This window comes from Hypanus sabinus, chromosome 5 (assembly GCF_030144855.1).
Source record: "Hypanus sabinus isolate sHypSab1 chromosome 5, sHypSab1.hap1, whole genome shotgun sequence".
In the NCBI taxonomy this organism is placed as follows: Eukaryota; Metazoa; Chordata; class Chondrichthyes; order Myliobatiformes; family Dasyatidae; genus Hypanus; species Hypanus sabinus.
In genome coordinates, this window is record NC_082710.1 from 22,228,140 (window position 1) to 22,241,617 (window position 13,478).

Genomic DNA, 13,478 nt, shown 5'->3' on the forward strand with positions numbered 1-13,478 from the left:
CAATGTACTGTATGCTTTCTTAACCACAGAGTCAACCTGCGCAGCAGCTTTGAGCGTCCTATGGACTTGGACCCCAAGATCACTCTGATCCTCTACACTGCCAAGAGTCTTACCAGTAATACTATATTATGTCATCATATTTGACCTACCAAAATGAGCTACCTCACATTTATCTGGGTTGAACTTTATCTGCCACTTATCAGCCTAGTTTTACATCCTATCAATGTCCCGCTCTAACGTCTGACAGCCATCCACTCTATCCACAACTCCCCCAACCTCTGTGTCATCAGCAAGACTACTAACCCATCCCTGCACTTATTCATCAAGGTCATTTATAAAAATCTTGAAGAGCAGAGATCCCAGAACAGATCCCCGAGTCACACCACGACCGACCTCCATGCAGAATATGACCTGTCTACAACCACTCTCTGCCTTCTGTGGGCAAGCCAGTTCTAGATCCACAAAGCAATATCCCCTTGGATCCCCTGCCTCCTTACTTTATCAATAAGCCTTGAATGGGGCACCTTATCAAATGCCTTGCTGAAAACCAAATACACTACTTCTACTGCTCTTCCTTCATCAGTGTGTTTAGTCACACCCTCAAAAAATTCAATTCGGCTCATAAAGCACAAACTGCCTTTCACAAAACTATACTGACTATTCCTAATCATTTTATGCCTCTCCAAATGTTCATAAATCCTGCCTCTCAGGATCTTCTCCATCAATTTGCCAACAGCTGAAGTGAGATTTACTGGTCTATAATTTCCTGGACTATCTCTACTCCCTTTCTTGAATAAAGGAACAACATCTGCAACCCTCCAATCCTCCAGAACCTCTCCCATCCCTATTGATGATGCAAAGATCATCATTAGAGGATCAGCAATCTCCTCCCTTGCCTCCCACAGGAGCCTGGGGTACATCTCATCCGGACCCAGTGACTTATCCAACTTGATGCTTTCCAAAAGCTCCAGCACATCCTCTTTCTTAATATCTACATGCTGTAGCGATGTGCTACACACAGCGCTGAAATAACAACATGCAGTCGGTAAGTCGTTTCAAGACTAGTTTATTCAAACTTCGCAGCGTTGGCATTTAATCCCTAGCGCCCGCCCTCTCCGGGCGGAAATTACATCAGAGGTGCATTACCAAAGTCTCCCCCTGCGCGCTGGCTATTTGTGAGCCGGTTCGCCTGCGCAGAAAGTGGGTTGCCACATAACCCTCCCCCCAGAACCGGCGATACACCCCCCAATATCCACAATCTGGATCGGCCTATTTGGGAGGTCTGCCTCTGCGCCACGGTGCCTGTACCTCGACCGGCTGCGCCAAGTCCATATGGGCTGGTTTGAGTCGGTCCACTGTGAAAACCTCCTCTCTCCCTCCAATGTCCAGAATGTATGTGGACCAGTTGTTGTTGATCATCTTGAACGGCCCCTCGTACGGCCGCTGTAGCGGTGCCCGGTGTCCACCCCTTCGTACAAACACCAACTTACAGTCCTGCGGGTCTTTGGGCACATGGGTCGGGGCCTGCACGTGTTGTGAAGTTGGTACGGGGGCCAGGTTGCCGAGCCTTTCGTGTAGTCTGTCCAGGACTGCTGCGGGTTCTTCCTCTTGCCCCCTTGGGGCTGGTATGAACTCTCCCGGGACGGCCAGGGGTGCGCCGTACACCAACTCGGCCAACGAGGTGTGCAAATCCTCTTTCGGCGCTGTACGAATTCCAAGCAGGACCCAAGGAAGCTCGTCCACCCAGTTAGGTCCTCTCAGGCGGGCCATGAGAGCTGAGTCCAAGTGATGGTGGAAGCGTTCCACTAGTCCGTTCGACTGTAGGTGGTAGGCTGTAGTGTGGTGTAGCTGCATTCCCAACAGGCTGGCCACAGCCGACCACAGGCTGGAGGTGAACTGGGCGCTCTGTCGGAGGTAATGTGGGCCGGTACCCCGAAGCATGCTACCCAGATTGCAGTCAGTGCTCGGGCGCAGGAATCAGCAGATGTGTCGGTGAGCAGGACCACCTCTGGCCACTTCGTGACCTGGTCTACCATAGTTAGGAGGTACCGCGCTCCTCGGAACACTGGTAGGGGGCCCATGATATCCACATGAATGTAGTCAAACCTCCGGTGGGTGGGTTCAAACTGCTGTGGCAGGGCTTCAGTATGCCACTGCACCTTGGCTGTTTGGCACTGCGCGCACTTTCTGGCCCATTCACTGACCTGCTTGCGAAGTCCGTGCCAAGCAAACTTGCTGGAGACCAGCTGGACGGTTGTCCTGATTGATGGGTGCGCCAAACCGTGTATGGAGTTGAAAACTTGCCGTCTCCAGGCTACCGGGATGATGGGGCGAGGTTGGCCGGTAGCCACGTCGCACAGGAGGGTCCTCTCACCTGGGCCTATGAGAAAGTCCTGCAGCTGCAAACCCAAGACTGCGGTCCTGTAGCTGGGCATCTCGTTGTCTGCCTGCTGCGCCTCCGCCAGTGCTGCATAGTCCACCCACAGGGACAGGGCCTGGACAGCTGGTCTGGAGAGTGCGTCCGCCACAACATTGTCCTTTCACGAGACATGATGGATGTCCGTCGTGTACTCAGAGACGTAGGACAGATGTCGCTGCTGGTGAGCCGACCAGGGATCGGACACCTTCGTGAATGCGAAGGTCAATGGTTTGTGGTCCGTGAACGCAGTGAACGGCCTGCCTTCTAAGAAGTACCTGAAATGCTGGATTGCCAGATACAGTGCCAACAGTTTCCCGGTCAAAAGCACTGTACTTGAGTTCGGGTGGTCGTAGGTGCTTGCTGAAGAACGCCAGGGGTTGCCAGCGCCCCTCTATGAGCTGCTCCAGCACCCCACTGACTGCCATGTCGGATGCGCCCACCATGAGTGCAGTTGGAACGTCCGTTCTGGGGTGCACCAGCTTCACAGCATCTGCCAAGGCTTCCTTGGCTTTAACGAAAGCAGCCGCGGCCTCCTCATCCCAAGTAATGTCCTTGCCTTTACCCGACATCAGGGTGTACAAGGGCGCATGATACAGGCTGCTGAGGGGAGGAAACAGTGGTAGAAGTTCACCATACCAACAAACTCCTGCAGGCCTTTGACCGTGTTAGGCCGGGCAAAGTGGCGGATCGCGTCTACCTTGGCGGGCAGAGGTGTTGCCCCGTCTTTGGTAATCTTGTGGCCCAGGAAGTCAATGGTATCGAGGTAGAGCTGGCGGAGGTGGGACAGATGCTCCTGGGAACTACTGCTGGCTATAAGTATGCCGTCCAAATAGATGAACGCAAAGTCCAGGTTGAGTCCCACCACGTCCATTATCCACTAGAACGACTGTGCGGCATTCTTCAGGCCGAACGGCATTCAGAGGAACTCAAACAGGCCAAACCGGGTGATAAGTGCTGTTTTGAGGATGTCTTCAGGGTGCACTGGGATTTGATGGTATCCCCAGACGAGGTCTACTTTGGAAAATAATCTTGCCCTGTGCAGGTTTGCTGCAAAGTCCTGTATGTGCGGCACGGGGTAGCGGTCTGGAGTTGTAGCCTCGTTCAGTCTGTGGTAGTCGCCGCACGGTCTCCGACCCCCAGCTGCATTGGGCACCATGTGCAGGGGGGAGGCCCATGGGCTGTCAGACCTCCGTACGATCCCCAATTCCTCCATCCTCTTGAACTCCTCCTTTGCCAGGCGGAGCTTTTCCGGGGGGAGCCTTCGTACACGGGCGTGGAGGGGTGGTCCCTTGGTTGGGATGTGGTGCTGAACCCCGTGTCTGGTGAATTTGTTGTCTGACAGCATGTTGGAGTCCAGGTGTGGGGCCGGCAACTTGGCTTCACGCAGGGAGGACTTCTGGAAAGTCTCAGCATGTACCAGTCTTTTCCCTTGCAAGTCGACCAGCAGGCTGTGAGCTCGCAAGAAGTCCGCCCCCAGGAGTAGTTGGGCCACCACGGCCAGTGTGAAGTCCCACATGAACCGGCTGGTGCCAAACTGCAGCTGCACTGTGTGGGTGCAGTAGGTCCCTATCGTGCTGCCATTTGCGGTCCTCAGGGTGGGTCCTGGCTTCCTGTTGCGGATGTCATACCCCGTCAGGGGCAAGACGCTGATTTCCGCTCCGGTGTCGACCAAGAAGCGGCGTCCCGACTGTTTGTCCCAGACGTACAAGAGGCTGTCCTGGTGGCCAGCCGCCATAGTCATTAGCAGCAGCTGGCCCTGGCCCTTGCAGGGCAGGTGACAACGGCAGGCTTTTGTGCCCCACCGCTGGTGGTAGAAACACCACTGTTCACTGGCCTCCTCACTCCTGCCTCTGTGTTGTGTGCACCCCCCTGCCGGGCCTGATCTGGTCTGCTGATGGGCGTGTGGGCTGGTAATCTGACCAACGGGCGCCACGCTCTCCCTCTTGGCTTTCCACAGAATGTCTGCCCGGGCCGCCACCTTCCGGGGGTCAATGAAATCCGCGTCGGCCAGCAGCAGATGTATGTCCTCGGGCAGTTGCTCTAGGAACTCTTGCTCGAACATGAGGCAGGGCCTGTGTCCGTCAGCCAGGGCCAGCATCTCATTCATCAATGCTGATGGCAGTCTGCCTCCCAAACCGTCCAGGTGAAGCAGGCGGGCACCCCGCTCACGCTGTGAGAGGCCAAAGGTCTCAATGAACAGTGCTTTGAATGCTTCATATTTGCCTTCTTCCGGAGGCGACTGTATGAAATCCGTAACCTGGGCGGCCTTCTCCTGGTCAAGGGCACTCACCACGTTGTAGTAACACGTGGAATCAGAAGATATCTGCCAAATCTGGAACTGGGCTTCCGCTTGGCTAAACCACACGCGTGGTCGCAGCGTCCAGAAAGTCGGCAGTTTTAGCGAAACTGTGTGAACAGATGAAGAGTTGGTCATCTTTGGTCCAAATCCCGTTTGGACCGTTGGGGGTCACCAATGTAGCGATGTGCTACACACAGCGCTGAAATAACGACACGCAGTCAGTAAGTCGTTTCGAGTCTAGTTTATTCAAACTTCGTGGCACTAGCATTTAATCCCTAGCGCCCGCCCTCTCCGGGCAGAAATGACGTCAGAGGTGCATTACCAAAGTCTCCCCCCGCACGCTGGTTATTTGTGAGCCGGTTCACCTGTGCAGAAAGTGGGTCACCACAATGCTCAAGTTTTTTAGTCCACTGTAAATCATCCCTACAATTGCTAAGATCCTTTTCTGTAGTGAATACTGAAGCAAAATACTCATTAAGTACCTGTGCTATCTCCTCCAGTTCCATACACACTTTTCACTGTCACACTTTTGATTGGTCCTATTCTGTCACACCTTATCATCTTGCTCTTCACATATTTGTAGAATGCCTTGAGGTTTTCCTTAATCCTGTCCCTCAAGGTCTTCTCATGGCCCCTTCTGGCTTTCCTAATTTCCTTCTTAAGCTCCTTCCTTCTCGCCTTATAATCTTCTGGATATCTATCATTACCTGGTTTTTTGAACCTTTTGTAAGCTCTTCTTCTTGACTAGATTTACAACAGCCTTGTGCACCACAGTTCCTGTACCCTTCCATCCTTTCCCTGCCTCATTGGAACGTACCTATGCAGAACTCCATGCATACATCCCCTGAACATTTGCCACATTTCTTCCATTCACTTCCTGAGAACATCTGTTCCCAATTTATGCTTCCAAGTTCCTGCCTGATCATTGTGATCACATAGAATTGTAATTGAGAATGTGAAATGTAATTAAATTCAAGAAAGGAGACAGAGCAGGAAGCCAAGGTCCAGTTTTCCTTTTAAACCATTGGGCAATTACTGGAATTCATTATTTTGGAATTTGTAGAGGGCAGTTGAGCGGAATCAACATACATTTATGTAAGGTAAACCATATTTGATTAATCTATTATGGCTCTTTAAAGATGTAATGAGCACAGTTATAAAGTTGAATACTTTTGATATCCAAAGGCATTTGATATGTTATGAGCATATGGCATTAGAGATATATCATCATCGTTAAGAGCCATATTGTGTGACGTGGGTCATCATGGTCTATTTGACCATGATTGTTCTTGGCAAATTTTTCTACAAAAGTAGTTTGCTAGTGTCGCCTTCTGGGCAGTGTCTCGACAAGAAAGGTCACCCAGCCATTATCAATACCCTTCAGAGATTCTCTACCTTGAGTCGATGGTTGCAAAACAAGTACTTGTGATATGCACCAGCTGCTCCTTTGACTTCACATGACCTGCAGGTATTTTTCAGTCTTGTCCTTGGTTTTCTGCTGTTGGTGTGGCTGAATTTGCTGGAATTATTTATTTTACATCACATTTTTACTTCATAAACTCAAAAAAACTGACTAGAGCCCTGTAGGCAGTGCTCCTTTTAATTTCACAAGGACCTTGAAAACCATGTATGTTTAAAACTTAGACTCAAGATTCTGCATTTGTTGGAAATCTTGAAAGCACACAAAACGCTGGAGGAACTCAGCAGGTCAGGCAGCATCTATAAAGAGGGATAAGCAATCAATGTTTTGGGCCAAGATCCTTCATTAGGACTGGAAGGGAAGAGGCAGAAGCTGGAATAACATGGTGGGGTGAGAGGGAAGAGCACAAACTGTCAGATGACAGGTGAGTCCAGGTAAGGAAGTGAAGGTAGATAGATGAGGTAGGTGGGATGAATGAGAATGATTAAGGTGGAAGATGCAGAAGGTTGAAGAAGGAATCTGCTAGGAGAGGACTGTAGACCATGAAATAAAGGGAAAGGGGTATGGAATTAGAGGGAAGTAATGTGAGGTCCTGGTGTGGCCTCCTTTACAAAGGTGAGACCTGACGCAGATTAGGAAACCACTTCATCAAGCACCTTCATTCTGTTTATTGTAACAACTAGGATCTCCTGATGGCCACCATTTCAATTCCACTTCCCTTTCCCACACCGATATGTCTCCTTTCTTTCCGCAATGAGGCCAGATGCAGGTTGGAGGAGCAACATCTCATATTCTGTCTTGGTAGTCTCCAACCTGATGGCGTCAGCATCAACTTCTCTAACTTCAGGTTACCACTCCCCCCTGTTTTCTCTCTTTCCACCCTCCCCCACTTTGTTTTCCCTCATTCCTGTGGTTCTCTCACCTGTTCCCCTCCCCTGTCCCTCATGATTTGTCCATCACTTCCCAGTGGTTCCCCACCTCCTTCCCTTTATTCCATGTTCTTCTATCCTCTCCTATCAGATTCCTCCTTGTTCGGCCCTTTCCCTCTACCATGTATCACCTCCCAGTTCTCCCATGATTCCTTTTCATCTGCCCTTTTCCACCCATCTACTTTACTGTTTCATGCAGATTCATTTATTATCTGCTAGCTTGTGCTTCTGTTCCCAACTTTTTATTCTGGCTTCTGCTCCCCTTCCTTTCTAGTACTGATGAAGGGTCTTGGCCCGAAATGTCAACTATTCATTTCCCTCCCGAGATGCTGCCTGCACTGCTGTTCCTCCAGAATTTTGTGCGTGTTTCTTCTTTAGAGCTTACTCAGTTCACTAGAAAATTAATTACACTGCTGTGTATTGTGCAAAGTGTAAGGACAATAACGGGAATAATATTCAATACTAGAGAATACTGGTCAGGCCTGATGGAGCAGGCTATTGTAGTTTTTGTATAATATATTAGCATGAATAATAGATTGATTGGCAATTAGAAAACAAGTTAGAATTAGTTTTATTTAGTGATACAGTGTGGAGGACCACCTCCCAGTCCTTTGAGGCACACCATCCCAGCTACCCCACAATCCAGATTAATTCTAACCTAATGGCACAATTTACAATGACCAACTAACCTATCTGGTACATCTTTGGACTCGTGGGAGGAAAGTGGAGCACCCAGGGGAAAATCATGCATTCCACAGGTAGGGCATACAGACTCATTACAGAATGGTGCCGGAATTGAACTCCGAACTCCAGAACTCCCTGAGCTGTAATAGTGTTGCACTAATTGCTATGCTCACGTGGTATCTGTGACTGGTGGGTTGCCGTGATCAGTACCGGGACCAAAGCCATTTATTTACAAATCTAGATTAATGATTTGGAGAAAAGGCCAAAATAGGCTGGATTTTGTTTTTTTGGGTAGTTGAGGAATAAACAGGAAAATAGATCCTAGGCCAAGATCAGATTAGTTCAGTCTTTCATTGAAGACACAGTAAGTTTTATAACATTTGTGAGAATTTCGTATATGAATATATGATTATTGCATTCTATATTTTATATTTGCAGGGTATAAAAGGATTATGGAAAGGGATGGGAAGTACATTCATTGTTCAAGGAATAGCTCTGGGTACTGAAGGAATCATCAGTGAATTCACACCTCTTCCTAGGTAAGTGAGAATTCTGTGCTATTTAAAATCCACTTCAATTTGTCACGGAAAGTTAATAACAAGTCAGTTCTTTTCCTTTAGCATAATAAACTTTATGAATAAAACCATAAAGAGAAACCATGTTGCTGAGGATTTCTGGGGGTGTTGGGGATTCAATTCATTTTTGTATTTGGAGAAATGATTAAAAATTGCTTGAGTTAGTTTTGCAATAATCAGAATCAGATTTAATATCACTGGCATATGTCATGAAATTTGTTGTTTTGCAGCAGCGATACATTGCAATTTATAATAATAAAAACTAAATTGCAATAATTATTTTAAAAAATACATAAGCATTGCAAAAAGAGAGCAAAAAGGGGAAAATATTGAGGTAGTGTTGGATTCTTATGTTTTTGATCCAGGGTTCAGAAAAGGGACGCATACTTGTTGTTTTATTCAGATTTGATAGAATAAAGAAAACACAGACAAAAGAGCGATAGAGATCTACCAGTTGAAGAGAGAGAGGAAAAGATTAAAGATGTCACCTAGCCTAGAACAGCAATTTTGTACCACAGAGAATAGGAAACTTCCATTCAGATCTAGAGATAAGAATTAACCGAGTAGAAAGCACTTACTCAATTTTCTTTGTTACTAATTTTTTATTGCAACACCAACAAATTACATTCAATAAACCAATTGCTAATTACATTTTAACTGTTTAACCCAGCCACCCCCCAACCTCCCTCACCATCCCCCTTCTACCCCTCTCTCCCCCCCATCCCTCTCCCCTCCACCAACCAACTGAATAGTAGTGCACACACAGACAGAGCATTCCTATTTTAACAAAAGAACTTTTCAGTTAGATATCAAATTTGTCCATATTAAGATTGTGTTTGGTCGTGCATCATTTACTCTTGCTGATGAAAGTTCCAAGTAAGGAATGTCCAAAAAGCTCCGAAGCCAGTGAGTATTTGAAATATCATGGGGAGGTTTCCAACGCTGGATTACAATCTTCTTAGCTGCAGTCAGGCCTGCCAGCCAGACTTTGTGTGTTTTCTCCGGGAGGGAAAGGTGGGAGTCGTCATTTAAAAGATGTACAGCAGTGTCCATTGGTAATTGTACCCCCGTTAGTTCTGTAAGAGTACTGATAACCTTCCCCCACAAACCAAAAACCCCTGGACATTCCCATACAACATATATAAAAGAGCCAACAGTTCCGTGGGAGCAAAATGAGCAATATGGGTCAGGAACCAGTCCCATTTGATGTCTAATTCTTGGTGTTAGATACGCTCTATGACAAAATTTCAAGTGTATATACCATGATTTGGGTTTTTCGAAGCACTGGCAGTATTATCCCAAATCACATCCCACTCTGAGTCTTGTCCCAATTCAGATATGTCCCTATCCCAGGCTTTCATTCCTGATGTGGGTATATAATTCTGGGAGTTTAATTTATCATAGATATATGACACTATCAGTCCTGGAGCACCCTGTATCCAACTTAAAATGGGATGGTCCTTTAAATCTGACCCCCAGGGAATGCTGTAGGCTTTACAAGCTGATCTTACTATAAAGTAGAAAAGAGAGTGTTTATCAATATGATATTGAGATATCAGTTCTTGAAAGCTAAGGATAGCACTTGCCCCATTAATATCTTGAAGAGTAATAATACCTTTATTCTCCCAAGTTCTATTAGTGAATGGTTTCCCCCCAGATAGAAAATGATTATTGTTCCATAATGGAGATGATTTGCACCATACACTTTTAAATTTTTCTGCTGCTCTAAACACTTGTAGCATATGGGTTAAAATCGGACCGTAATACAAATCACATTTTTTGGTAGACATACCTATAAGGAGAAAGTCCTTCAACCTTGGTGCTGTTAGCTCTTGTTCTATATTTTTCCATAATGAAACTTTATCCTCCTCCATCCAATAGCTAAGACTTTTTAATACAAATGCCCAGTGATACAATTTAAAATTTGAACATGCCAATCCCCCATCCGACTTTTATAATTATAGAGCTGACCACTTTATATTAGGTCGTTTACCGTTCCAAACATAGCATCGTAGTAAGGAGTCCAATTTTTGCCAATATCCAGCTGGAGGTGCAAGTGGGATCATTGAGCTGATAAAATTAATGCAGAGTAAGATGTTCATTTTAATGACGGATATACGGGCTGGGACTGATGCTGGCAGGTGTCTCCATCTATTAATATCTTCTATTTTTTCAAAATTAAAGAGTAATTTGTTTTAGCCACAGAAGATAGGGAAGCATTAACTTTAATACCCAAGTAGCAGACCTCATTTGTAACCTTAATCTGGGGAGGGAGAGGCACCTTACTTTAATCCGTATTAAACAGCATCAGTACTGATTTTGACAAATTAACTTTGTATCCTGAAAGAAATCCAAATTGCTGCAGTGTTTTTATAACTATATAACAATCACAGCATGGAAACAGGCCATCTCGGCCCTCCTAGTCAGTGCCGAACTCTTAATCTCACCTAGTCCCACCTACCCGCACTCATCCCATAACCCTCCACTCCTTTCCTGTCCGTATACCTATCCAATTTTACCTTAAGTGACACAACTGAACTGGCCTCTACTACTTCTTCAGGAAGCTCATTCCACACAGCTATCACTCTCTGAGTAAAGAAATACCCCCTCGTGTTTCCCTTAAACTTCTGCCCCCAACTCTCAAATCATGTCCTCTCGTTTGAATCTCCCCTACTCTCAATGGAAACAGCCTATTCACATCAACTCTATCTATCCCTCTCAAAATTTTAAATACCTCGATCAAATCCCCCCTCAACCTTCTACGCTCCAATGAATAGAGACCTAACTTGTTCAACCTTTCTCTGTAACTTAAGTGCTGAAACCCAGGTAACATCCTAGTAAATCGTCTCTGCACTCTCTCTAATTTATTGATATCTTTCCTATAATTCGGTGACCAGAACTGCACACAATATTCCAAATTTGGCCTTATCAATGCCTTGTACAATTTTAACATTACATCCCAACTTCTGTACTCAGTGCTCTGATTTATAAAGGCCAGCGTTCCAAAAGCCTTCTTCACCACCCTATCTACATGAGACTCCACCTTCAGGGAACTATGCACTGTTATTCCTAGATCTCTCTGTTCCTCTGCATTCCTCAATGCCCTACCATTTACCCTGTATGTTCTATTTGGATTATTCCTGCCAAAATGTAGAACCTCACACTTCTCAGCATTAAACTCCATCTGCCAACGTTCAGCCCATTCTTCTAACCGGCATAAATCTCCCTACAAGCTTTGAAAACCCACCTCATTATCCACAACACCTCCTACCTTAGTATCATCGGCATACTTACTAATCCAATTTACCACCCCATCATCCAGATCATTTATGTATATTACAAACAACATTGGGCCCAAAACAGATCCCTGAGGCACCCCGCTAGTCACCGGCCTCCATCCCGATAAACAATTATCCACCACTACTCTCTGGCATCTCCCATCTAGCCACTGTTGAATCCACTTTATTACTCCAGCATTAATACCTAACGACTGAACCTTCTTAACTAACCTTCCATGTGGAACTTTGTCAAAGGCTTTGCTGAAGTCCATATAGACTACATCCACTGCCTTACCCTCGTCAATATTCCTCGTAACTTTTTCAAAAAATTCAATAAGGTTTGTCAAACATGACCTTCCACGCACAAATCCATGCTGGCTACTCCTAATCAGATCCTGTCTATCCAGATAATTATTAATACTATCTCTAAGGATACTTTCCATTAATTTACCCACCACTGATGTCAAACTGACAGGTCTATAATTGCTAGGCTTACTTCTAGAACCCTTTTTAAACAATGGAACCACATGAGCAATACGCCAATCCTCCGGCACAATCCCCGTTTCTAATGACATCTTAAAGATCTCCGTCAGAGCTCCTGCTATTTCTACACAAACTTCCCTCAAGGTCCTGGGGAATATCCTGTCAGGACCCGGAGATTTATCCACTTTTAAATTTCTTAAAAGCGCCAGTACTTCCACCTCTTTAATTGTCATAGGTTCCATAACTTTCTTACTTGTTTCCCACACCTTACACAATTCAATATCCTCCTCCTTAGTGAATACTGAAGAGAAGAAATCGTTCAAAATCTCTCCCATCTCCCTCGGCTCCACACATAGCTGACCACTCTGATTCTCTAAGGGGCCAATTTTATCCCTCACTATCCTCTTGCTTTTAATATAACTGTAGAAACCTTTCGGATTTACTTTCACCTTATTTGCCAAACCAACCTCGTATCTTCTTTTAGCTTTTCTAATCTCTTTCTTAAGATTCCTTTTACATTCTTTATACTCCTCGAGCAATTCCTTTACTCCATGCTGCCTATATCTATTGTAGACATCCCTCTTTTTCCAAACCAATTTTCTAATATCCCTTGAAACCATGGTGCTTTCAAACCTTTAACCTTTCCTTTCAACCTAACAGGAACATAAAGATTCTGTACCCCCATAATTTCACCCTTAAATGACCTCCATTTCTCTGTTACATCCTTCCCATAAAACAACTTGACCCAATCCACTCTCTCTAAATCCCTTTGCATCTCCTCAAAGCTAGCCTTTCTCCAATCAAAAATCTCAACTCTAGGTCCTGTCCTGTCCTTCTCCATAATTATATTGAAGCTAATGCTATTGTGATCACTGGACCCAAGTGCTCCCCAATACATACATCTGTCAGCTGACCTATCGCATTCCCTAACAGGAGATCCAACACTGCCCCATCTCTAGTCGGTACTTCTATGTATTGTTGCAAAAAACTATCCTGCACACATTTCACAAACTCTAAACCATCCAGCCCTTTTACAGAATGAGCTTCCCAATCTACGTGTGGAAAATTAAAATCTCCCACAATCACCACCTTGTGTTTACTACAAATATCTGCTATCTCCTTACACATTTGCTCTTCCATTTGCTCCCCATTAGGTGGCCTATAATACACTCCTATCAGTGTCACTACACCTTTCCCATTCCTCAATTCCACCCAAATAGCCTCCCTAGAGGAGCTCTCTAATCTATCCTTCCAAAGCACCGCCATAAGATTAGATGCAAATACATTAATCAATCAAGTCTATATAATTATATATGAAAAAAAACAAAAATAATCGTCAAAAGAAAAAAAAATATATAAAAATATATTGAGAAAAAACACTAAACTAAACT

General features: G+C 45.5%; 1 protein-coding gene across 2 annotated transcripts in view; it reads left to right on the plus strand.

Moving 5' to 3' along the window:
- Nucleotides 1-13,478, plus strand: part of slc25a46 (solute carrier family 25 member 46) — a 61,855-nt gene that overhangs the window by 23,369 nt on the left and 25,008 nt on the right. For both annotated transcript variants that reach the window (XM_059969512.1, XM_059969513.1), the window contains one exon: nt 8,190-8,290. In XM_059969512.1, the coding sequence (XP_059825495.1) occupies nt 8,190-8,290 (101 nt within the window). The remainder of the gene's footprint in view (nt 1-8,189; nt 8,291-13,478) is intronic.